The sequence below is a fragment of the Epinephelus moara genome, chromosome 9 (genome assembly GCF_006386435.1).
Source record: "Epinephelus moara isolate mb chromosome 9, YSFRI_EMoa_1.0, whole genome shotgun sequence".
NCBI classification, from domain to species: Eukaryota; Metazoa; Chordata; class Actinopteri; order Perciformes; family Serranidae; genus Epinephelus; species Epinephelus moara.
In genome coordinates, this window is record NC_065514.1 from 2935412 (window position 1) to 2954657 (window position 19246).

The following is a 19246-nucleotide window of genomic DNA, read 5'->3' on the forward strand; positions in this document are numbered from 1 at the left end:
TTTCCCATGTGAACTACCAGTGCGCCCCACTTTGAAGTCAATACAACATATAAACACTTTAACTATCTGCCTTTCAACGTGCTACCTCAACTACTAATGTACAGTTTTAGCCCACTAACTATCCCACTATTGGCAATGGTACTACTGTACTTTCAATAAAGCAATCGTACTATTAAATTCACAAACACTCTGTCTGAATACATTGCTCTTCTTTATGGGTTCAGTTGACTATTTAATCTGTTCCTATGACCTGTATCCCAAACACACACCATGTGAAACTATACGTGGGCAACTGTGCACTCAATGCGTATGGACTAGTTAAAAACTAAACAGTCTTTGAGGAAAAAGATGTCCTCACATGGAGACGATGGGTTTATTTTTAATAGTCTCAAGTGTGTAATAAATTATAAAATACTTCCAATTATTTAAATACTTGAACATCGTTGTGCAAAATCAAAACTTAACAAGTCCTAATGTCAGTTAAATAAAATATCAGTGTCCAATAGTTATTCGGTTATTTTATATTAAATTATAATAAAGAAGTGACATTAACACACGCTCCACAGTTTCCCTGTCACAATCACAAAGTGCACCTGTTGTTTATATGTGGGTAAAGTACCTTGACATTGTATTTAAATACAGCATGTAATGCAGTCAGTGAATTTACAGCAGTGTTTTCACAACATGACGACATGGTCTCACAAAGAGAAACAAAAGTCAGACTTTCACAGACCAGAGTGGATTTAAGGTAAGACATAAATTTAGTAGCATCAAATCAGCATTTTAAATAAGTTAATAGTAAAATAAATAAAGTTAATTATACATATATAGAGTTACACTTTTCACTGGAGCAAATTTTCTCCCATTAATGTTTTGTTGTGCAACTTTACAAACATTTGTAGCAACAATTCTTTCCGTAAGAAAGTTTTCAGGAAACTCAACTTTTTTCTTGACTGAGCTTCAAATAAAAATATTTTACCCAACAGAAGAATTGTATTTATTATGTGGGGGCAGCGACATTAAATGTTTATGTGTATTAGATTAATATTAAACAGTCAAATAATGTAAATATGGTAAATATTAAACTTTAAGTTGAGACTTGTTCCCGTAATGCAGGACTTTAACTTGTAATGGAGTATTTTTATTCTGTGTAATTGGAGTAAACTTTACTTTGACAAACTGATCTGTATAAATGTGGAGAATGAAACTTCAAATATTTAAGTCAAACCGTCCAAACTGCAGCAGCTGATCTGAGTGTAGTGATGTATGATGGACACAAGGGGGCGCTGCTGCACCACTGTGTTCACAGACAGGTCTGAATATCAGCAGAATAAGTCAAATATTTACACAGAAACTTATTTATATGGAAAATATAATATTGTAGCTGAAGTTTGGTGTTAAGGAAATTATTTCATTTCATTGAAGACAACAGGTGTAAAAAGTAATTAAAATTTAGTTTGGAAACATTTGAGTCGAGTGTTCACGACTGTTTCTCTCATGATTTTTATTATGACATTATTTTTATTAATTGTTTCGTCTCATCAGGAGATAAATTCAGAGATTCAGTCTGAAATGAAAAAGAAAATCTTCACATTAAACCTGAGAATTACGAATTAATTGATTTATAAATCATCAGAATTATCAGAGACTATTTTCCTGTCGATCAATGAATGGATTATTTATGTCTCATGTTTGTACGTGTCACACATCACAGACAGCATATAGACTCTAAAAGACACTCAGATGTCCAGCTGGAGGCCTCGTCCTCCTGCTCTACCTGTCCTCAGGTGACTCAGGACACACCTGGACTGGTTGTACTGGTATTTACACTGTAGTGTGTCACAGTAACATGTTATCTTTAATTACTACCTGACATCATGAGAAGGAACCAACATGTAAATGTACAGGGTGTTTACAGCTCCTGAAATACTCTTTGAATTAAACTGTATAAATATAAACAGCCTTAAACGTCATTCAATAGTTTTAAATTTAAATTTGTGAAGTTTTAAATGCCACAAACATTTTTCTTATTTAACTGATCTGCCTTTTAATGTCTTTGTCAAATAAAGTCAAGCTCTGCACGGCACAACATATACACTGCTCACCTTTATATATTTATATATTCAAATACTTTTTACCTTTACCTTTATATATATATATATATATATACTCCCTACATTTATACATTTATATATACTGATATATATATATATATAGCCTATATGTGTGTGTGTGTGTGTGTGTGTGTGTGTGTGTGTGTGTGTGTGTGAGTGTGTGTGTGTGGATATGTGAGGAGGTGGCACTGAGGATGTGTTGTCTGAAACACTCTGTAAATAAAAATCTTTTATAAATACACAGTGATCTCTGGAAAATAAACTACCTGAAAGACAATCAGTGAAAACTATTAAATAATTGAAACATATACTGCGACTGACTCACGTGTTTAACAGCTGAAAACAACTGACAACAGAGAGAAACAGTGAGTTGGAATAAGAGCTGATGGTTACTGAGACAAACCTGAACATGAAGTGACAGAAAATTTAAAAAATGTAATGATGTTAATGTTATTTTTCTCTCTTTTTAATATTTCACATTTTTGCTTTGTTAATATCACAATTTGTCAAAACTTGAAACAAGTCAAAGAACAGAGGAAACATGTCCTTTCTGCATATTTGTCTTGTGGTTTTACTGATGGACCTTCTACAAACACAGGAGCTGGTGAAGCTACTGAAACTAGCCTCTGTCTGTCGGTCACATGACCTTTGTCTTGTGAGTCCTTGTGCATTTTTCCAGCGGTGGATGAAGCACCTGAACGCCACACTTGAGTACAAGTACAGATATCTCACCAGGAAATGGCTTTGGTGGCCTCCAGGTGAAAGTATTAGAGTATTACTTGAGTGTCTGATATTTACTGCACTTAAGAGTCATTTTATTACATCAAATGCAATCAAGTATTGAAAAACTATTTGTATTTCTTCTTAACATGACCACCACCTTAAGACCGGAGTGTATGCTACACCTGAAGAAAGACACTGGGCAGACCCAGGGGCGTACATAAGGACAGTTCAGGCAGTGCGACTGCTCTGGGGCCCCTGGGGTGGGGGGGCCCGTAGAGAGAGCGGGCCCCTGCAAGTGATCCAGATTGCCACCTCGGAAATAAACCTGTGTTCAAAGATAAATGATAAAATATATATATATATATTATTCATTTAAAAACATTTGCTATATATGTCCTGAAAAAATCGAACCAATCCGTGTCATTCTGTCTTCTTTTTTTAAATAGTCAGTAATTATATAAAACAAAACTATATGCTTTTTCTACGTAAGCTATACAATCTATTAATATACTATAAAAACGAACAATTAAGTGATTCATTTCTTACTTTCTTTGATATGTTTGTCAGATACGCAGTGATGAGCCTATATTTGAGACAGGCCTTTAATTCCTTTCACACAAAACACTTGCTCAGCATTTTGATTTGTTGAATTTTGAAATTTGTCAAATTGTTGATTTAAAGCAGTATGGATATTACTGTAGAAAAATAAGGCTTCAGATAATAAATCAGTCATGAATTATTCATTTGATTGAGCTCCGGCAGAAAACAAACTGCTTGGTAACCAGAGCAGGCTTCTATTTGAGACGGGCCTGAATTTGTCTGAATGTGTAGCCACAGCGGGTCGGTAAAAGGGACTGGGTGTTTCATGGGACCAGGCTTTTAATCGATGTTTTAGGGCATGTTGATGTTGTCACAAGTCAAATCTCTGAGACAATACGTGCACGGTAGCGTGCACTAAGTCGTAACTTCCTTACACCACCGGCCAAACCTTTTTATTTATTTGTAATGACATGACAAAAATGCCTACGACATAGAAATACATGGAGTAAATACTTTTACTGAAATGTGTTGAAGTGTGCCAGAGTAAAAATGAAAGTTGACAGAAATATAAAAACTCAAGTAAAGTACAGATGCTCCAAAAAACTACTGACGTATTTTCAGAGGATCCAATAATGTTTGAGACAAAAAAAAAATTCAGACAGATGTTATTATTTAATTAATTACATTTGATGCTACTACGGTAAATTAAAAACAATAATAAACATTTGAACTTTTGGCATCCTGAGGACCCCGTATGTTTTCACATTTAAAGGATTTGTTTCAGAATAAATGTCTGAAATTATTAAACCAATTTTACTCCAGAGGAAGTTTTGTAAACAAGATGATCCGCTCTGATATTAAAAGTGAAACACCTCAAGAATATTAAACCTGACAGACGACATACACGTACGTGTTTACGTACACTGTGTAATGTTCTGCGTGATCTGATGTAAATTTTCGTAGATTATATTTCTTCTCATGTCATACACAAATATTTTACTGCGAAGCTGTCGAGCTTTTTGAAACTAAAAATAAATATTCAACTTCACGTGGAAAATTATTTTTTAAAAATCCGATTTTTCTTTTAAATGCAAAGCAGGACGCCCCCTGCTGGTCTGGAGATGAACTGCTCCACAGTTATGGTCACGTGTTTCTCTGCAGTTTTATTGATGTGTGAAAAATAATAAAAGACACAAATATTGTTATTTTTAAAAAGAGATTTTGTCATGTTTCGATGAAAGAACAGAAAATCAACGTGTATGCAGATGATGATTGATTATTTACATATTGAGTATAAATGAAAATTAAATGTAAATAGACTTTTTACTTTAAAATATAAAAAAAATGAATTTTGTTTCATCTTATTTTAAATCTCTAAAGTTCATTAAAGTTAATTAAAGTAATATTTAAATTACTTTTAACTTCTAATGATTTACTTTACTCAACAATGAGCACTTGATTATATATATCGTTTAAATTATAGTTTTGGTTATAACAACTTAAAAACATCTGCTGACTTTTAAATCTTTTATAAAAACAAAAAAGTCAATTTAACATCAGATATTATTATTCTTTAAAAGAAAGTTTGTCATATTTTGATGAAATGACAGAAAATCAAACTGACGATGGATGATTAATGTTACAGGTTGAATATTAATGAAAATTAAATTCAAATAGACTTTTTTCTTTAAATTATAAAAAATGCATGATTTTTTTTCTCATTTTAGTTAAAACATTTAAAGTAGCTACATTAATGTGTCAAATTATTTTTAACTTCTAATTATTTATTTTACTTAATGAGCTCTATTAAATAAATTATTATCTTTGTTATAACAATTTAAAACATCTGCTGACTTTTAAATCTTCTTTTATAAAAACTCTATTAAACATTATTTAATCCTGTAAACCAGAGCCGAGCTGCTGAGCCAATCAGGATCCTCTCCGAAATCCAGACGGCCCTACGTCACGGTCAGCTCAGCCAATGAGAGCAGAGACTCCCCCCCAGCTCTGCTCTCCTCTAAAGTTTGGGCTGAGAGCTAATAGACACAACAGATGATCATGTTTTATTATCTCACACAACTTCTTCAACTCAGCACACAAAGTGTCTCTCTGTGCTCCTGGTCCGGACCTGGACCCGATCCGGATCTCTCTCAGCTCCTCCCGCGGTGCACGCGCCTCTTCCCGGGGCTTCTTTCTGAAAGTTAGGATTTTGGATTTTGCTGTGAGCTCGAGCCTGAGATGGACTTTGACTGTGACTCCAGAGAGCAGCGGGTCGTGCTTTAGTTGTAGTCTGGACTCTGTCAGGTGCGCAGGGCCCCAAAGACCCGCAGAGACCTGCTCCAGCCGGCCCCGGATCCTGCACAGAAGTGGTCCTGATGTTAGCGGTGGGTCAGATGGACGGGTCCCGACAGAGCGCCTTCCTCCTCAGCACCCCTCCTTTAGCAGCTCTGCACAGCATGACCGAGATGAAGACCCCGCTGTACCCGGCGTACCCGCTCTCCTCCACCGGCCCCAACTCCTCTACCTCACCGGCCACCACCTCTCCGAACCCGGGCGGCATGGCCGTGTCCTCCCCGGGGATCAAGAGCTCCACGGGGCTGTCCTCGGGGCTCGGCTCCCCGCAGCAATGCTCCTCCGCCACCCCTCACGGAATAAACGACATCCTGAGCCGGCCCACCGCCGCCAGCACCGGCGCCACGGTGGCGGTGGCCGCCGCCGCCGCCGCCTCCTCCTCGGCGGGGATCCTGTCGGGGCTGCCCCGGTTCAGCAGCCTCAGCCCGCCGCCGCCTCCCGGACTTTACTTCAGCCCCAGCGCCGCCGCGGTGGCGGTGGCCCGGTACCCGAAACCCCTGGCGGACCTCCCGGGCAGGACGCCGATCTTCTGGCCGGGAGTCATGCAGAGCCCGCACTGGAGGGACGCCAGATTCGCGTGTTCACCCCGTGAGTGCGCGCGCGGACACATCTTAATCACAATAATTAGAATAAGCAGAATAAAGTGAGACTCGCTGCGGGCCGAGGTCAGGGCCGTGTGGAGCGTCTCTGAGGCCGAGCCGCAACAATCTGAATTTATCTGCTCATTAATAAATAACATTAATCAATAACTGTGTTTGTGTTGTTTCAGATCAGAACTCCGTGTTACTGGATAAAGACGGGAAACGGAAACACACGCGACCCACGTTCTCTGGGCAGCAGATATTCGCTCTGGAAAAGACTTTTGAACAAACTAAATATCTGGCGGGGCCGGAGAGAGCGCGGCTGGCCTACTCTCTGGGCATGACCGAGAGCCAGGTCAAGGTAAACCTGCACACACACACACACACACACACATTACACATGATCAATTATAATTTCCCTCCGCGTGCATGTGTCCTTTTTAAAACCTGTTTTAATTCCACGTTAGAAAAAACAATTGTGTGTAAATGCAAATGAACGCTTTTTATTTTTAAACATTTATTTGTGATATTTTTCTGCTGCATGAGTTTGAGTTTATTTCTCAGGGTCTAATGTGACGCAGGAGGCCGCGTGCACGAGCTGCTCCATATTCACTGCAGCATTTTATTTAAAACATGTTAATATTTATAATTATTTTATAACGCAGAGTGAATCCAGCAGCTTGACACATAAAATGAAGGTGTGTGTGTGAGTGTGTGTGAGCCTGTTGAGGTGGAAAGTGACCGGGGCTCTGCGGGTGTGTGTCGCAGGTCTGGTTCCAGAACAGACGGACCAAGTGGAGGAAAAAGCACGCGGCGGAGATGGCCACCGCCAAGAAGAAGCAGGACTCTGAGACCGAGAGGCTGAAGGGCACCTCGGACAACGAGGACGAAGACGACGACTACAACAAACCTCTGGACCCGAACTCAGACGACGAGAAGATCACACAGCTGCTGAAGAAACACAAGCCGGGCTCGGCGCTGCTGCTGCACACGTCGGAGAACGACAGCTCCTAATTCTTGGTTTCCGTTTGTGGGAAATGACACTGAACTCCCGGAGTCACAGCTCAAGATGATTTTTTTCTGTCTCTTTTTCCTTTTGTGCACGCGGACGGAGGACTTCCTGTCGGGACGAACACTTTGTGGCCCCTTCAAAAAGAGAAAGTCAGAAAGTTGTAAATAGAAACGTGAGTTGTGTCCGATAGAAATTATCCTGCTGTGAATCATTCATGTGTAAAGACAGATTTTGTACAGATCAGCTAAAGAAAACAAACAAACACTTTTAGTTCGTTTTGTATTCACAGAAACAAACAAACAAAAAACCCTTCAACGGGTCCGCGAAGGCCTCTTCACCCGCCCCTGAACGCACCACACGCACCTGTACATACAGCCGAATATTTCCTCACATTTTTATTTATATGTCTGAAGTTGTGAGTGAAGCCTGCAGCTGTGTATCATGGCGGGTCAATGTAATGCACTTTTATTTAATAAAAACTCAAATGTTTGCTTGTTGTTTTCAGCCGGAACATTTTAATTAATACACGTGTTTAATTCATTAATGACGGCATTGATTAATGAATTCATTTAACGGGCAGAGCGGTCGATAAATCATCTGCTTTAATCGAATATTTTAATCAATATTAATTATTTAACCCCCGTTAGATTATTATGCGATGCTGCCATCACATATCTAATTATTGTTATTATTATTATTATTATGGGACTCGCTGCTGAGATCATTTCAGGCCTTTTCTGTTTTAGCCTATTTAATTTTCTTTTTGTTTTTTAATTTTATTTTACAGATATTTTTTAAACTCTGAAACATTGCTGAGAGGACTTTAAAGCACAGATAAAAAAAAAAGCGGAAATTTGCGCTCAAACGAAAAAACATCCAGATTTTATTTATTTTAAAAATAAAAATCGTGACAATTTAAATTGAATGTTGAGAGGAGGAGGAGTAGAAAAAAAAGCCAATAAGTTGTCGGTGTGAAGCTTCACGGTTTCATCAGCAGCTCGTTTTCTCCCAAATTGAAAGTCAGTGAAGCGACCTGCAGCCAGCTGATCTTTAATTCATCACATGTGGATCCGGATGTAACTGCTGCTGCGGGTCACGTGTCTCATCACAACACCACTCTGAAAATAATATTTAGGAACGAAAGATATAAAGTTCTAAATGAAATGATGCGCGGATGATTTGGGTTGTGATAGACCGGGGTGTGCGCGCTGTCTGAGCCGGGAACAGGCGCCTCTCTGCCGGCTGCGATGAGCTCCTCTCCTCGGGGTCTGGAGCTTTAATGACCTGGAGACTTTATCAGCTGCGATCAAACACTGATGACACGTGATGGCTGTTTTAACTCTTTGTGACGCATTTCCTCTCACACACCACGATGATGGAGTAATATTAATATCGAAAAATTAATTTGTCTTCTTAAAAAAATTCTTTTTCTTTTCTTGGCTTCGCTAAAACCCAAAATGCGGAAATCAAAGTGATGACTGTTCACTCAAACTGCACAAAACACAAACAATATTTTTTATTATAACACAGAATAACGAAATATCTCATGTTTGATATGAACAAATATGTTTTAATGAGACATTTCTAACCTCCTGCTCACCTTTAATGTACAAACTGTTGTATAATCATGATTTTAGAGGTTTAATGTCGCCTTAAAACATTTGTCACAGATATATTTGATTTATTTAACTCAAACAGAAGACGTGTAAAATCATGTGTCATGAAATTAACAAAATCCTGAATTTGTTCTCTGATATTTTAAAGAACATCAGGGTTCATAAGATTTATTCTGCCTGTTTGTTTTTTTATTAATTCATAATTTAGAATTTCAGCAGTGTTTTATTCAGCTGTGTTATTTTGTTCTGAAGCTGCGAAACATTTAGACCTTCATGGTTTTTATTTTATTGTCTTTCTAAAATGTTTTTAATGGCATTTATTATCAGGTTCATGTGAACAGAAATAATATTCCACAACTCACCATACACATAAACAACATGCTACAGGCTCAATGTAATAATAATAATATATATATATATACGACACCTTTCATGCAAGAAATGCAGCTTAGACAGAAAGGAGATAAAACAGACCAACATGACAGTTCAATAATATAAATTATTCCTTCACATGCAGCATGTAAATCCTGTTAATTCAATTTATAGTTCATTTAATCTAAATAATGAATTCAAATTAAATAGTAATTAAATTAAAGCACATTTTCTTGTCGTCCTCGAGCTTCATCTTCAAACTGTGACTCAGCAGTTTGTTCATGACCCGACGTTTTTCTGCTTCTTTATTTGAGCTGAAATCAAACAGCAGCTTTTTTAAAGGATGGTTTAAAGTTAAGTTGTTTTATTAGTGTGCCGTGCAGAGCAGAGTCAGAGGCAGCCGTCTGAGCTGAGAACATAATCTGCTGCTGCTTCACAGTGTTTTCACCTCGACATCATTGCTGTAGATTTTCAGATGTGAATAATTGTCCCAGAGCCGAGGACCTGCAACATGACGACCCCTGAGGGTCATCCTGTGGCCCCTCACAGGCTCCTGACCCTCAGGTTGGGAACCTTCGTCCTGCGTAGAGGAATACAACAAAAAATGTGTTAAATTTATTCTTTCATTTTAAATATAGTGACACCAAGAAAAACCAAAAATCATAAAACAGAGCTGAAACAATTAGCTGAATAATTAGTTTATTAACAGACAATTAATTTGCAGCTATTTTGATTTATTGTTTCAGTCATTATTACCAAACAGAAATGTAAACAAAACAAAAACCTTTTTTTGTTTTAAATCTCTGAAAATCTTTTTGTCAGACAGAAGGAGACATCTGAAGACGTCACGTTGGGCTCTAAATGTTGATGATAAAAATATTTTTATTACATTTAGAAAGACAGTCGTTGGTCCTAACTGATTTATTTGAATTTAGGCACAACAGGAGTTAGAATGAAAAAATAATCTGTCTATGAGATTCACCACCTCATCTCGGCTGCTCTGCACACGTTACACTCCGTCAGCCTTCGAACAGAAATGTGAAACATTGAGCTGATTCTGTGATTTTCTCTGGTGTCTGTCTCAGTGAGCTGGACGTCTGAGGGTAAAATGAGACATCTGAAGACTCATAACAAACGTTTTCACCTTCTTCTGCCTTTTTATAGAAACAAAAACATTTAATGAGAAATATTTGACACAGTGAGAGTGAGGCCATCAGGTCATGATGTAAAAACAAACAGGAGAAATCAGTCGAAATAATAAAACCAATAAAATCACAAATCAGAACATCAGGACAAAAAATAAATGCGTCAATAATTATAATCCAATAATACAGATTATTCTGCATTATTTCACTCTTAGCTGAGCATTTTGAGCTCCTCCACTGAGAACGAGTTATTAACAACCTGAACCAAGACTTTGTTTATCTGCAGCACAGATGGATTACTGACACGGCCTTAAGAGGGCCCGACAGGTCAGGGGCCCCTGAGCCAGAGCCTCTGTGTGTCGCTGGGTTAATCACATATATTATTTTAAATTCTATTTTATATTTTGCCAACGAAACACAGCTGTATCTCCCGTGTCCTCTGATGGTTTCCTCTGATATTTAGTACCGTGTCTGACAGTGTTCGGTATCATATTATTACATCTGGTGAAGTTTATGTGTCTGCCGTGGATGGATTACTGAACAGGTCTACTGGGGATCGGCCCAGGGGCCCAAAGTGTCAGGGGCCCCTTGGCCTTCATTTGTAAAATGTCAAACATCAAATTAACCAATGTGTCCTCGCACTACGGTTCGTCTGATATCCTGCAAAAATGCCAACCTACAGTTCGTAAGATGTCCAACAAATTAGTGTCCTACAGATGATGTTCCGTCCTTAACGTAAAGATACAGAGGTTTGGTTTAAATAAGAAAAAAAAAAAAAAAGATTCAATGTTCAAATGTTTCTGAACACTCGACACATCCTCACTGTGACCTCGTCACATGTCCACGTTTGGTCATGGACTTTCCACGTCCACATATGACGTCCAAGGTACCCTGGGTGTGTTGGTTGTTGACGTTCTGGGACGCCGTGTCAACTTCAGCCTGTTACATGCATTGTCTGTTTTCAAAATACACTTCTGTTTTCACAGGAAATGTACAGTTTGCATACAGTCTCTTTCAAAATAAAAGCACTACGTCAGTACAACACCGCAAATTCATGTTTTGTGGTTGAGTATTGGAAAAAAGGAACAGGGTTTGGCTTTAGAACCTTACGTGACGCGAGCACCACTTCCTTGGGTGAAAGTTGGTGGTTACTGGATCCATCTGCCTCTCCTGCCGCCTGCCTTTGTTGATCCCTCGCCGCCTTAGCTGTCGTCCTTGTCACGCCGTGTTTCCCCCTGACGCCGCTGGGCACCATTAAACCATAACGGTAACCGGCCGCATATCATGCCGATGTGGAAGGATGCCTTTTTCGTCGTTTCTGATTTTGATGACTTCTGAGTAAGACCAGGCTCATTCTGTGACCCTTCCACCACCCCAACCTGCCCGCTAACTGGACCGCTGCCTTCTTTACTCCCGTCAGCATATTGGTCACATGATCGCAGCCTTCCAAATTACAGTGGTTATGCATGAATTACTGCTTCATCATTACAGAGGGTATGTAAGTATTTCGATGTATTACTTTTCGTAGGAAAACGTACAAACAGTGCATGAGAGCAGAATGAATTAATACGTACCGATCAGGAAGAGACACAAACTCACCCCAAAGAGACGCAAAACAAGGAAACACAAAACCACAAAGATACATATCTACAAAGAGACCCCAAACCACCACATAATCCATATGTCTTGCTCCTGTGTAGGAGAGCTGGTGGGACCCTTTGTATATCTCTGCCCAGGGGCCCCCTGTCTCTGAACTGTCGCCATCCATGACTTGATATTCACAGAACAGCCAACACATTCTCACTCACACATATTGACGTTGGGTCTTTTCAAAATACACTTCCGTTTCCACAGGAAATGTACAGTTTGCATACAGTCTCTTTCAAAATAAAAGCACTACATCGGTACAGCACTGTGAATTGACGTTTTTTTTCCTTCAACAATAAAGACACATGGTTGGGTTTAGGAAAAAAGAACAGGGTTTGGCTTTAGAAGTGAACACCAACCTCCTGGGTCAAAGTCAGTGGTTGTTTGAGTTCAAACAGAGGGATCTGTCCGTGTCTGCATCTAACTTTGAGTATAAATACCGTAAGTTTCATATGACCGTTAACTGTGGCAGTTTTAAACACGTGGTTAACATTGTGAAACGGTTGCAGTTGACTGCTTGCTCAATGTAGTGTGGCAGAGGCTATTCGTTTTATGAACTACATATTTGTTTACTTCCTGTCAACCCAACAGTAACGTTACCTCGGCCTCCAACCTTAGCGAACAACATCGTTTATGTTGCTTCTGGATTATTTCTCGAGATTCTAGTGCTAATTTCATCCTACAGTTACTTTACTTTTCACAGTTAGCTACGTATACTGTTAATAGTATTCACCATTCGTTTTGTATAAAGTGTTTTTGATCATTTTGATAATCACCTCAGTTTCTTTTAATAGCTTAGATTAGCCAGAGCTAGCCTAGCTGGCCTTTAAAAACAAAGAAAAGCATTGTTCAGTTGATAAGGACAGCGGTCAGGTCTATGAAGCTTTACTGCTCACTTCTGCAAGATCGTCAAAACACAAAGTGTTAAAAATAAACGGTAGCTAAGCTCGTAAAATCAAGCTAACATTGTTTCTACACTGACTAGCTAACATTGCTAATGCTGCGTTCACACTATGAGACACACAGCAAGAATGTTACCAGCGACATTTTCACTAAGTGGCCATGAAGTGCTGCCCAAGCACTCATTACCATAGCTACGTTGTCACGGGCTTGTATGTGTGTCTACTGGCCACAAAACATTTCAACTGAACGTCATTTAAAGTTTGTATATGGTTATTAAAATATCTGTGCTTACAATCAGTGTATGAGCCCCATTTTAACATCACATTTCGCCGCCCCACAGCTTCTCTGTGTGCACTGCAATGTGCAGAAAGCTAGCATAGGGTTAGCTAACACAAGTTAACACAGTACAGTTGCTGAAAAACAAACCATATGATTAATTGACACTTCACCACATCACAGGAGCGCTGAGAAAGTTGAGGCCAGCTCAACTTTTGTTTCTAGTACGCCACGCCCATCAGTAGCTTCATGTCACCACCTTCCATTAAAAACTGATTTGTGGCCTGTTGCTGTGTTGCTTGTAGTGTGAATGCAGCATAACGGTTATCTAAGACACTGAGGTATTATCAAAATGATCAAAAACACTGAACAGTAAATATAGGCTACAAAGCTAACTGTCAAAACTGGCATCTGTTTATCTTATGTTTAAGTTAGTGTCTTCACCTTTCACAATGGGCTTGACACATTTTGTTAAAGGTTTACCGTAACTTTTTATAGTATTTTGAGCATTTTGATAATCACCTCAGTGTCTTAGATAACAGTTATTAACGTTAGCTAGTCACTCGGTGTAGCACCAATGTTAGCCTGGCTGTCAGAGTTTAGTTAACACTAGGTCCCAATGGCTCTCTTTTACCTTAGATATGTTTCTATATCTATTGTTTTTGCTGCCAAAAATTAAAGTGACTGATGTACACCATCTTATGAAAGCGATCAGTAAAACTCCATAGATCTGACCACTCTCTTTATAAATTTGGCGGTGCATTAACGTTACTTCATCTTTGTTGTGGGGTCATTCCTATGTTTTCCCGGGTTCTATGTTCCCTGCTCAACCAAAAAAGGTTCTATGTTTCCGGCTTGGTTAAGTGGGGAACATAGAACCNCTTATGAAAGCGATCAGTAAAACTCCATAGAGCTGACCACCCTCTTTATAAATTTGGCAGTGCATTAACGTTACTTCATCTTTGTTGTGGGGTCATTCCTACGTTTTCCCGGGTTCTACGTTTCCCGGGTTCTATGTTCCCTGCTCAACCAAAAAGGTTCTATGTTTCCGGCTTGGTTAAGTGGGGAACATAGAACCTTTTTTGCAGGGTTAAGTGGGGAACATAGAACCCGGGAAACATAGATACGCTCCCGTTGTTGCCAGCTAAGCTAACTAACTCGCTAACCTCACTATTAAAATGATCAAAAACACTACATACAAAATGAATGTTAACTACTATTCGTAATATGTACAAAGCTAAATGTGAAAAGTGTTGTTTATTTAAGTTCCTGTCAGTGAAGTTGGCTAACGTTCACTTCACCTCCAGTGCTTTTTCAGCTTTAAGTAAATTACTTCACTTTTTAAAGTTAGCTTTTTGTCAGTATGCAGTGTCTCAGATAACTTTTAGCAAAGTTAGCTAGTCACTCGGTGTGGAACCATTGTTAGCCTGACTTTTTGAGCTTAGCTAACGTAATGTCGCTATGGTTTTGTTTTGCACTAAGTGTTTGGTAGAGCCGATCACCTTCACATAAACTTGGCAGTGTTTTTCTTAGTAGCCAACTAGGCTAGCTGGCTAGCTAATAGTGACGTGCAGGTCAGGGTTTTTTAAAACCCACCCCGTCCAACCCGTTAACATTCAACTAGCCAGCTAGGCTAGCTGACTGGCTAGCCTCGCTATTAAAATGATCAAAAACAAACTATTAACAATCTGTACAAAGCTAACTAAAGTAAAGTAACTGACTGTGTTAAGGTTGTAGGCAAAGGGAACTATAGAGTTGACATTTGTAAAAAGACGTGCAGTTTGTAAAACAGATACGTCACACTACATCGTGCAAGTAGAGAGGTACACCAAAACTACATGGTTTGTTTTAAAAATAGATCACAGTCAAGTGTGTTTGTTACGTTACTTACTGAACTTCATAACGACACAGTATTACAAATCTGAATAAGTCATCGGTGACTTTTCTTTTCCTGAAGGTGAAATTAACAGCAGTCTACTGTGTAAAGTCCTGAGTTTGTTTGACCCATCCATTCAACCCGACCACCTCCGTACACAGACTTTGTCGTTCTTCGTACTACGTGACGTGACTTCCTGCTTTGCTCCCCTCATAATAACTAAACCACTAGAGGTCGCCGCCGAACAATAAAGATGAATATGGGTCGTAATAAGCTTCTTGTACAAACGACCTACATCGTTGTATATTTGGAGGAGGGCGGTGATGTCAGCGTTAATGGTTAACAGTTAACGGTTAACAGTGAAGTTTGATGGTGTCAGTACTGTGAGGATCCAGGTGGAGTTAACAAGCTCTCTGTGGGCTCCAGGTGTTGGAGGATGGAGGAACATTGCTTTTATGTGTTCCAGGTGTGGTGAACATGTAGCACCCCACCCCCCCACCCACCGCCCTGATCCCTCAGGGACCCACTGCAGCATCTGTTCACTCACTTCCTGTGCCAGCCCGCCAGCCTGAGCTCGCTCTACACCGCCCAGCACTTCTCAGACTGCCGTTATCTGGACACAGTGCAGCTCTCAACACCAGATACTGATGCTACTGCAGGAGGATGGAGGGGTCTGATGTCCTGCAGAGAGCTGGAGGACAGGTGTGTTCACATGACATCACAATCTGGGTCACATGACCTGATTAAAGCAGCTACAGAGAGTTTTTAACTGGTTCTGAACCAGTCTCAGTTTAATACTGATGTCTCAATATGAGCTAAATAAGCACCATAGATGCCTGTCCAGTTCTTATTGCACATCTCTGCAAACCATGAATGTTACATTTGTACGTTTCATTTGTTTCATGTCAACATTTCTAAACCGTCATAGTATGTGAGCTGACTTTGTCATCAGGATCTATAGAGGATGGTGGATGTTTTGACACCTAGACAGGGACCTGCCGAGCTGCAGACCCCTGTTTGAGCTGGGTTTTTTTTGTTTTTTTTTACCAAAGCATCGCTGTGTTTCCTGACGGAATAGTGCCACGAAAAGTGAGACATGGCTGCCACGAAAACCAGCTCTTTGCCACGATAAAAGGGAAGTTTGAGCTGAAACACAATCTTTTCCCAACTATCACCAAGTGACTTTTGTGCCTAAACCCAACCACATGTTACCGCAGCACTGTTGAAACCTAAAGAAACATAAAGTTTCAAAAGTGCCTGTTTTCTAACTGAGACATCGCTGCGTTTCCTGCCAGGGTAGTGCCACGAGAATCAGTTGTTTTACCAAGACATTGGTGCATTTCCTGCCGGGATAGTGTCATGAAAAGTGATTGTTTTTGTTTGAGACTTCGCTGTGTTTCCTGCCGAGATTATACCGTGAAAAGTGATTGGTTTTATTGAGACATTGCTGTGTTTAGTGCTGGGATAGTGCCACGAGAAGCTGTTGTTTTTACCAAGGCATCTCTACGTTTCCTGCCGAGGATAGTGCCACGGAAAACAGCTAGTTTCAACTGAAATGCGATCTTTTCCTAACCATTACCAAGTGATTTTTGTGCGTAAACCTAACCACACCTTACCCACAGCATTGCTGAAACATAAGGAAACATTAATATTCAAAGTATCCACGACATAATAACATACAAATGTAACTTATCCAAGGTTTGCAGAAACCTATAACGCCAACATTTTTCTGATGATTGGTTGAATCAAATGAAACGATTTACACCACACAGACCGGAGGAGCCTGATTCGTTCCCATGTTCTGAGGCAAAGTTTGGTAGTGAGTCATATATTCAGAGAATTTATATTTGATGGTGTGTTTTGTGGTTATGGCTGATACTGGGTCAGGATCAACAAAGAGAAAAAGAACAAAGAAAGCTAAAAGGGACAGAGATAGAGCTCGGACGAAAACAAGCGTCAACATGAATCGGCCCTTTTACTCCTACAGAGGTTTGAAATATGTTGGCTTTATTTATAAAATATAATGAGACGTGGTTTTACATTGATACATGAAGTTCAGCAGTGATTAAAACTAGATCATATTGTGTTTAAGAAAACACAGAAAAAGAAGCAAATTGTCAGATTTGAGAGGATGGAACTAAAAAGTGTTTGTTTTAGAAAATCGATCAGAGAAAATACTTTATATAATTAAATAAATATATAAACATTAAAGGGGAAATGGTTTAACATCCCCTCAGATGTGAGTTAGCAGGTGACAGATGAGGATAAAGCAGCAGAGTGCATGTCGGAGTGAAAGTGAAGGATGTTTATGTAGAAGTTTAAAAGAGAAGCAGTGTAAGATCGGCCCTCAGTCGGCTGTGTGTCAGCCGCTGCTGTGACGAACACAAACTGACTCCCACCTGTTAGCAGCTCTGGCTCTACCTGTTGACTCCACACTAAATCTGTTCCTGTTTGCTGGCTGTGACTAATGTGTCAGCGTTATAAAGAGCCCATTGACAGGCTCTCAGTTGACCGTGTACTACAAGAGATTACACACAAGGACATGTGTCACGGGGGGCTGCGGCTCCCACAGACATGAATGGTGGTCTTATCTCCCAGTAACCCGCCTGGACTCCTCTGATAAGGAGCGCCTTGGGAGCCTGCATTATGAGGAGCCAGTGGGCCACACAGCAGCAGCAGCAGCAGCAGCAGAAGGAGCAGCAGCCTCCTCCTCCGCCTCCTCCTCCTCCGCCTCCTCCTCCTCGCTGCTTTCTTCCTTCAAAACATAGGTGTAGATTTTGGGGACAATATGGGACACACGTGCACCTCAGTATTTAGATCACTTGCATTTGTGCCCCTCAATGAAAACACGTTACGTCATTTTTTTTTTTTTTATTACTGTACTTTATTTAACTTTATTATAACATTACTTTATGAAACTTTATTATAACTACTTTATTTAACTTTATATTGACAGTATTTATTCAACTTTATTTTTTAACAGTACTTTATTTATCTAATTTTACCGGTGATAATTTAACTTTATTTTAACTTTTTTTTTTTAACCTTCACTATAACAGCACTTTATTCAACTTTATCATAACATTACTTTATGAAACTTTATTATAATTACTTTATTTAACTTTATATTGACAATATTTATTCAACTTTATTATTTAACAGTAATTAATTTTTTATTTATCTGTATTATACTTTAACTTTATTGAGACAGTACTTTATTCAACTGTATTGTAGTAGTATCTAACTTTATTATCACAGTAATTCATTTAATTCTATCGCAACAGTATTTTATCTTTATTATACCAGTACTTGAATTAAGTTTGTCATAACAGTACTTTAACTGTGATAATATTTATTTAACTTTATTTTAATAGTACTTTATCTAACTTTTTTGTAACACTAATTTATTTAATTTTATTGTAATAGTACTTTATTTTTATTATAATAGTGCTTCATTTAACTTAATTATAAAATTACTATATTTAAGATTGTCATAACAGTACTTTACCTTTATTGTGATAGTATTTATTTAAGTTTATTATAACAGTAATTTAATTCATTTTATTGTAACAGTACTTTATCTTTATTATACGTTATTTTGACTTTATTATAACAGAACTTTATTAAACTTTATTATACAATAACTTTTTCATTACTGTACTTTATTTAACTTTATCATAACAGTGCTTTATATTTTAATATTTTAGTAGTCTGAAGACGTGTAGAGGGGATTTCAAAATATTGAGATATGTATCGTGTATCACAGCACAGTATAATGTTGTCATATTATTTTCAGGCCATATTGCCCAACGTTAGTAGCAGTGGACTCTCTTGGCAAACTGCAAGACATGACTTACAGACACAGCAATGTAAAGTAGGTGGTGACAGGATGAAACCTCAAAAGTAACGGTTACAATCTGCCATGAAACTGAAGAACACGGAGCGATTACCTGAGCACAGTTAAAGCAGGACGTACAGCGACATCTCCACCATAAATTAATATATACAAATTCACCTGAATGCAGGAAACTAAGTGTTTGGCACTAATGTCTTGGGATAAAACCCCAGATCTCCTGCTTCATATGTTTC

General features: G+C 38.9%; 2 protein-coding genes across 2 annotated transcripts in view; both read left to right on the forward strand.

Annotated features, from left to right (window-relative positions):
- The window catches only part of LOC126396068 (uncharacterized), a 737953-nt gene that overhangs the window by 167403 nt on the left and 551304 nt on the right, over positions 1 to 19246 (forward strand). The gene's annotated exons all lie outside the window — the stretch shown is intronic.
- On the forward strand, positions 5415 to 12246 carry nkx6.1 (NK6 homeobox 1). The gene is made up of 3 exons (XM_050053885.1): positions 5415 to 6317; positions 6499 to 6671; positions 7079 to 12246. The coding sequence occupies exons 1-3, from the start codon at positions 5753 to 5755 to the stop codon at positions 7322 to 7324; spliced, it is 984 nt and encodes a 327-aa protein (XP_049909842.1). The 5' UTR covers positions 5415 to 5752; the 3' UTR covers positions 7325 to 12246.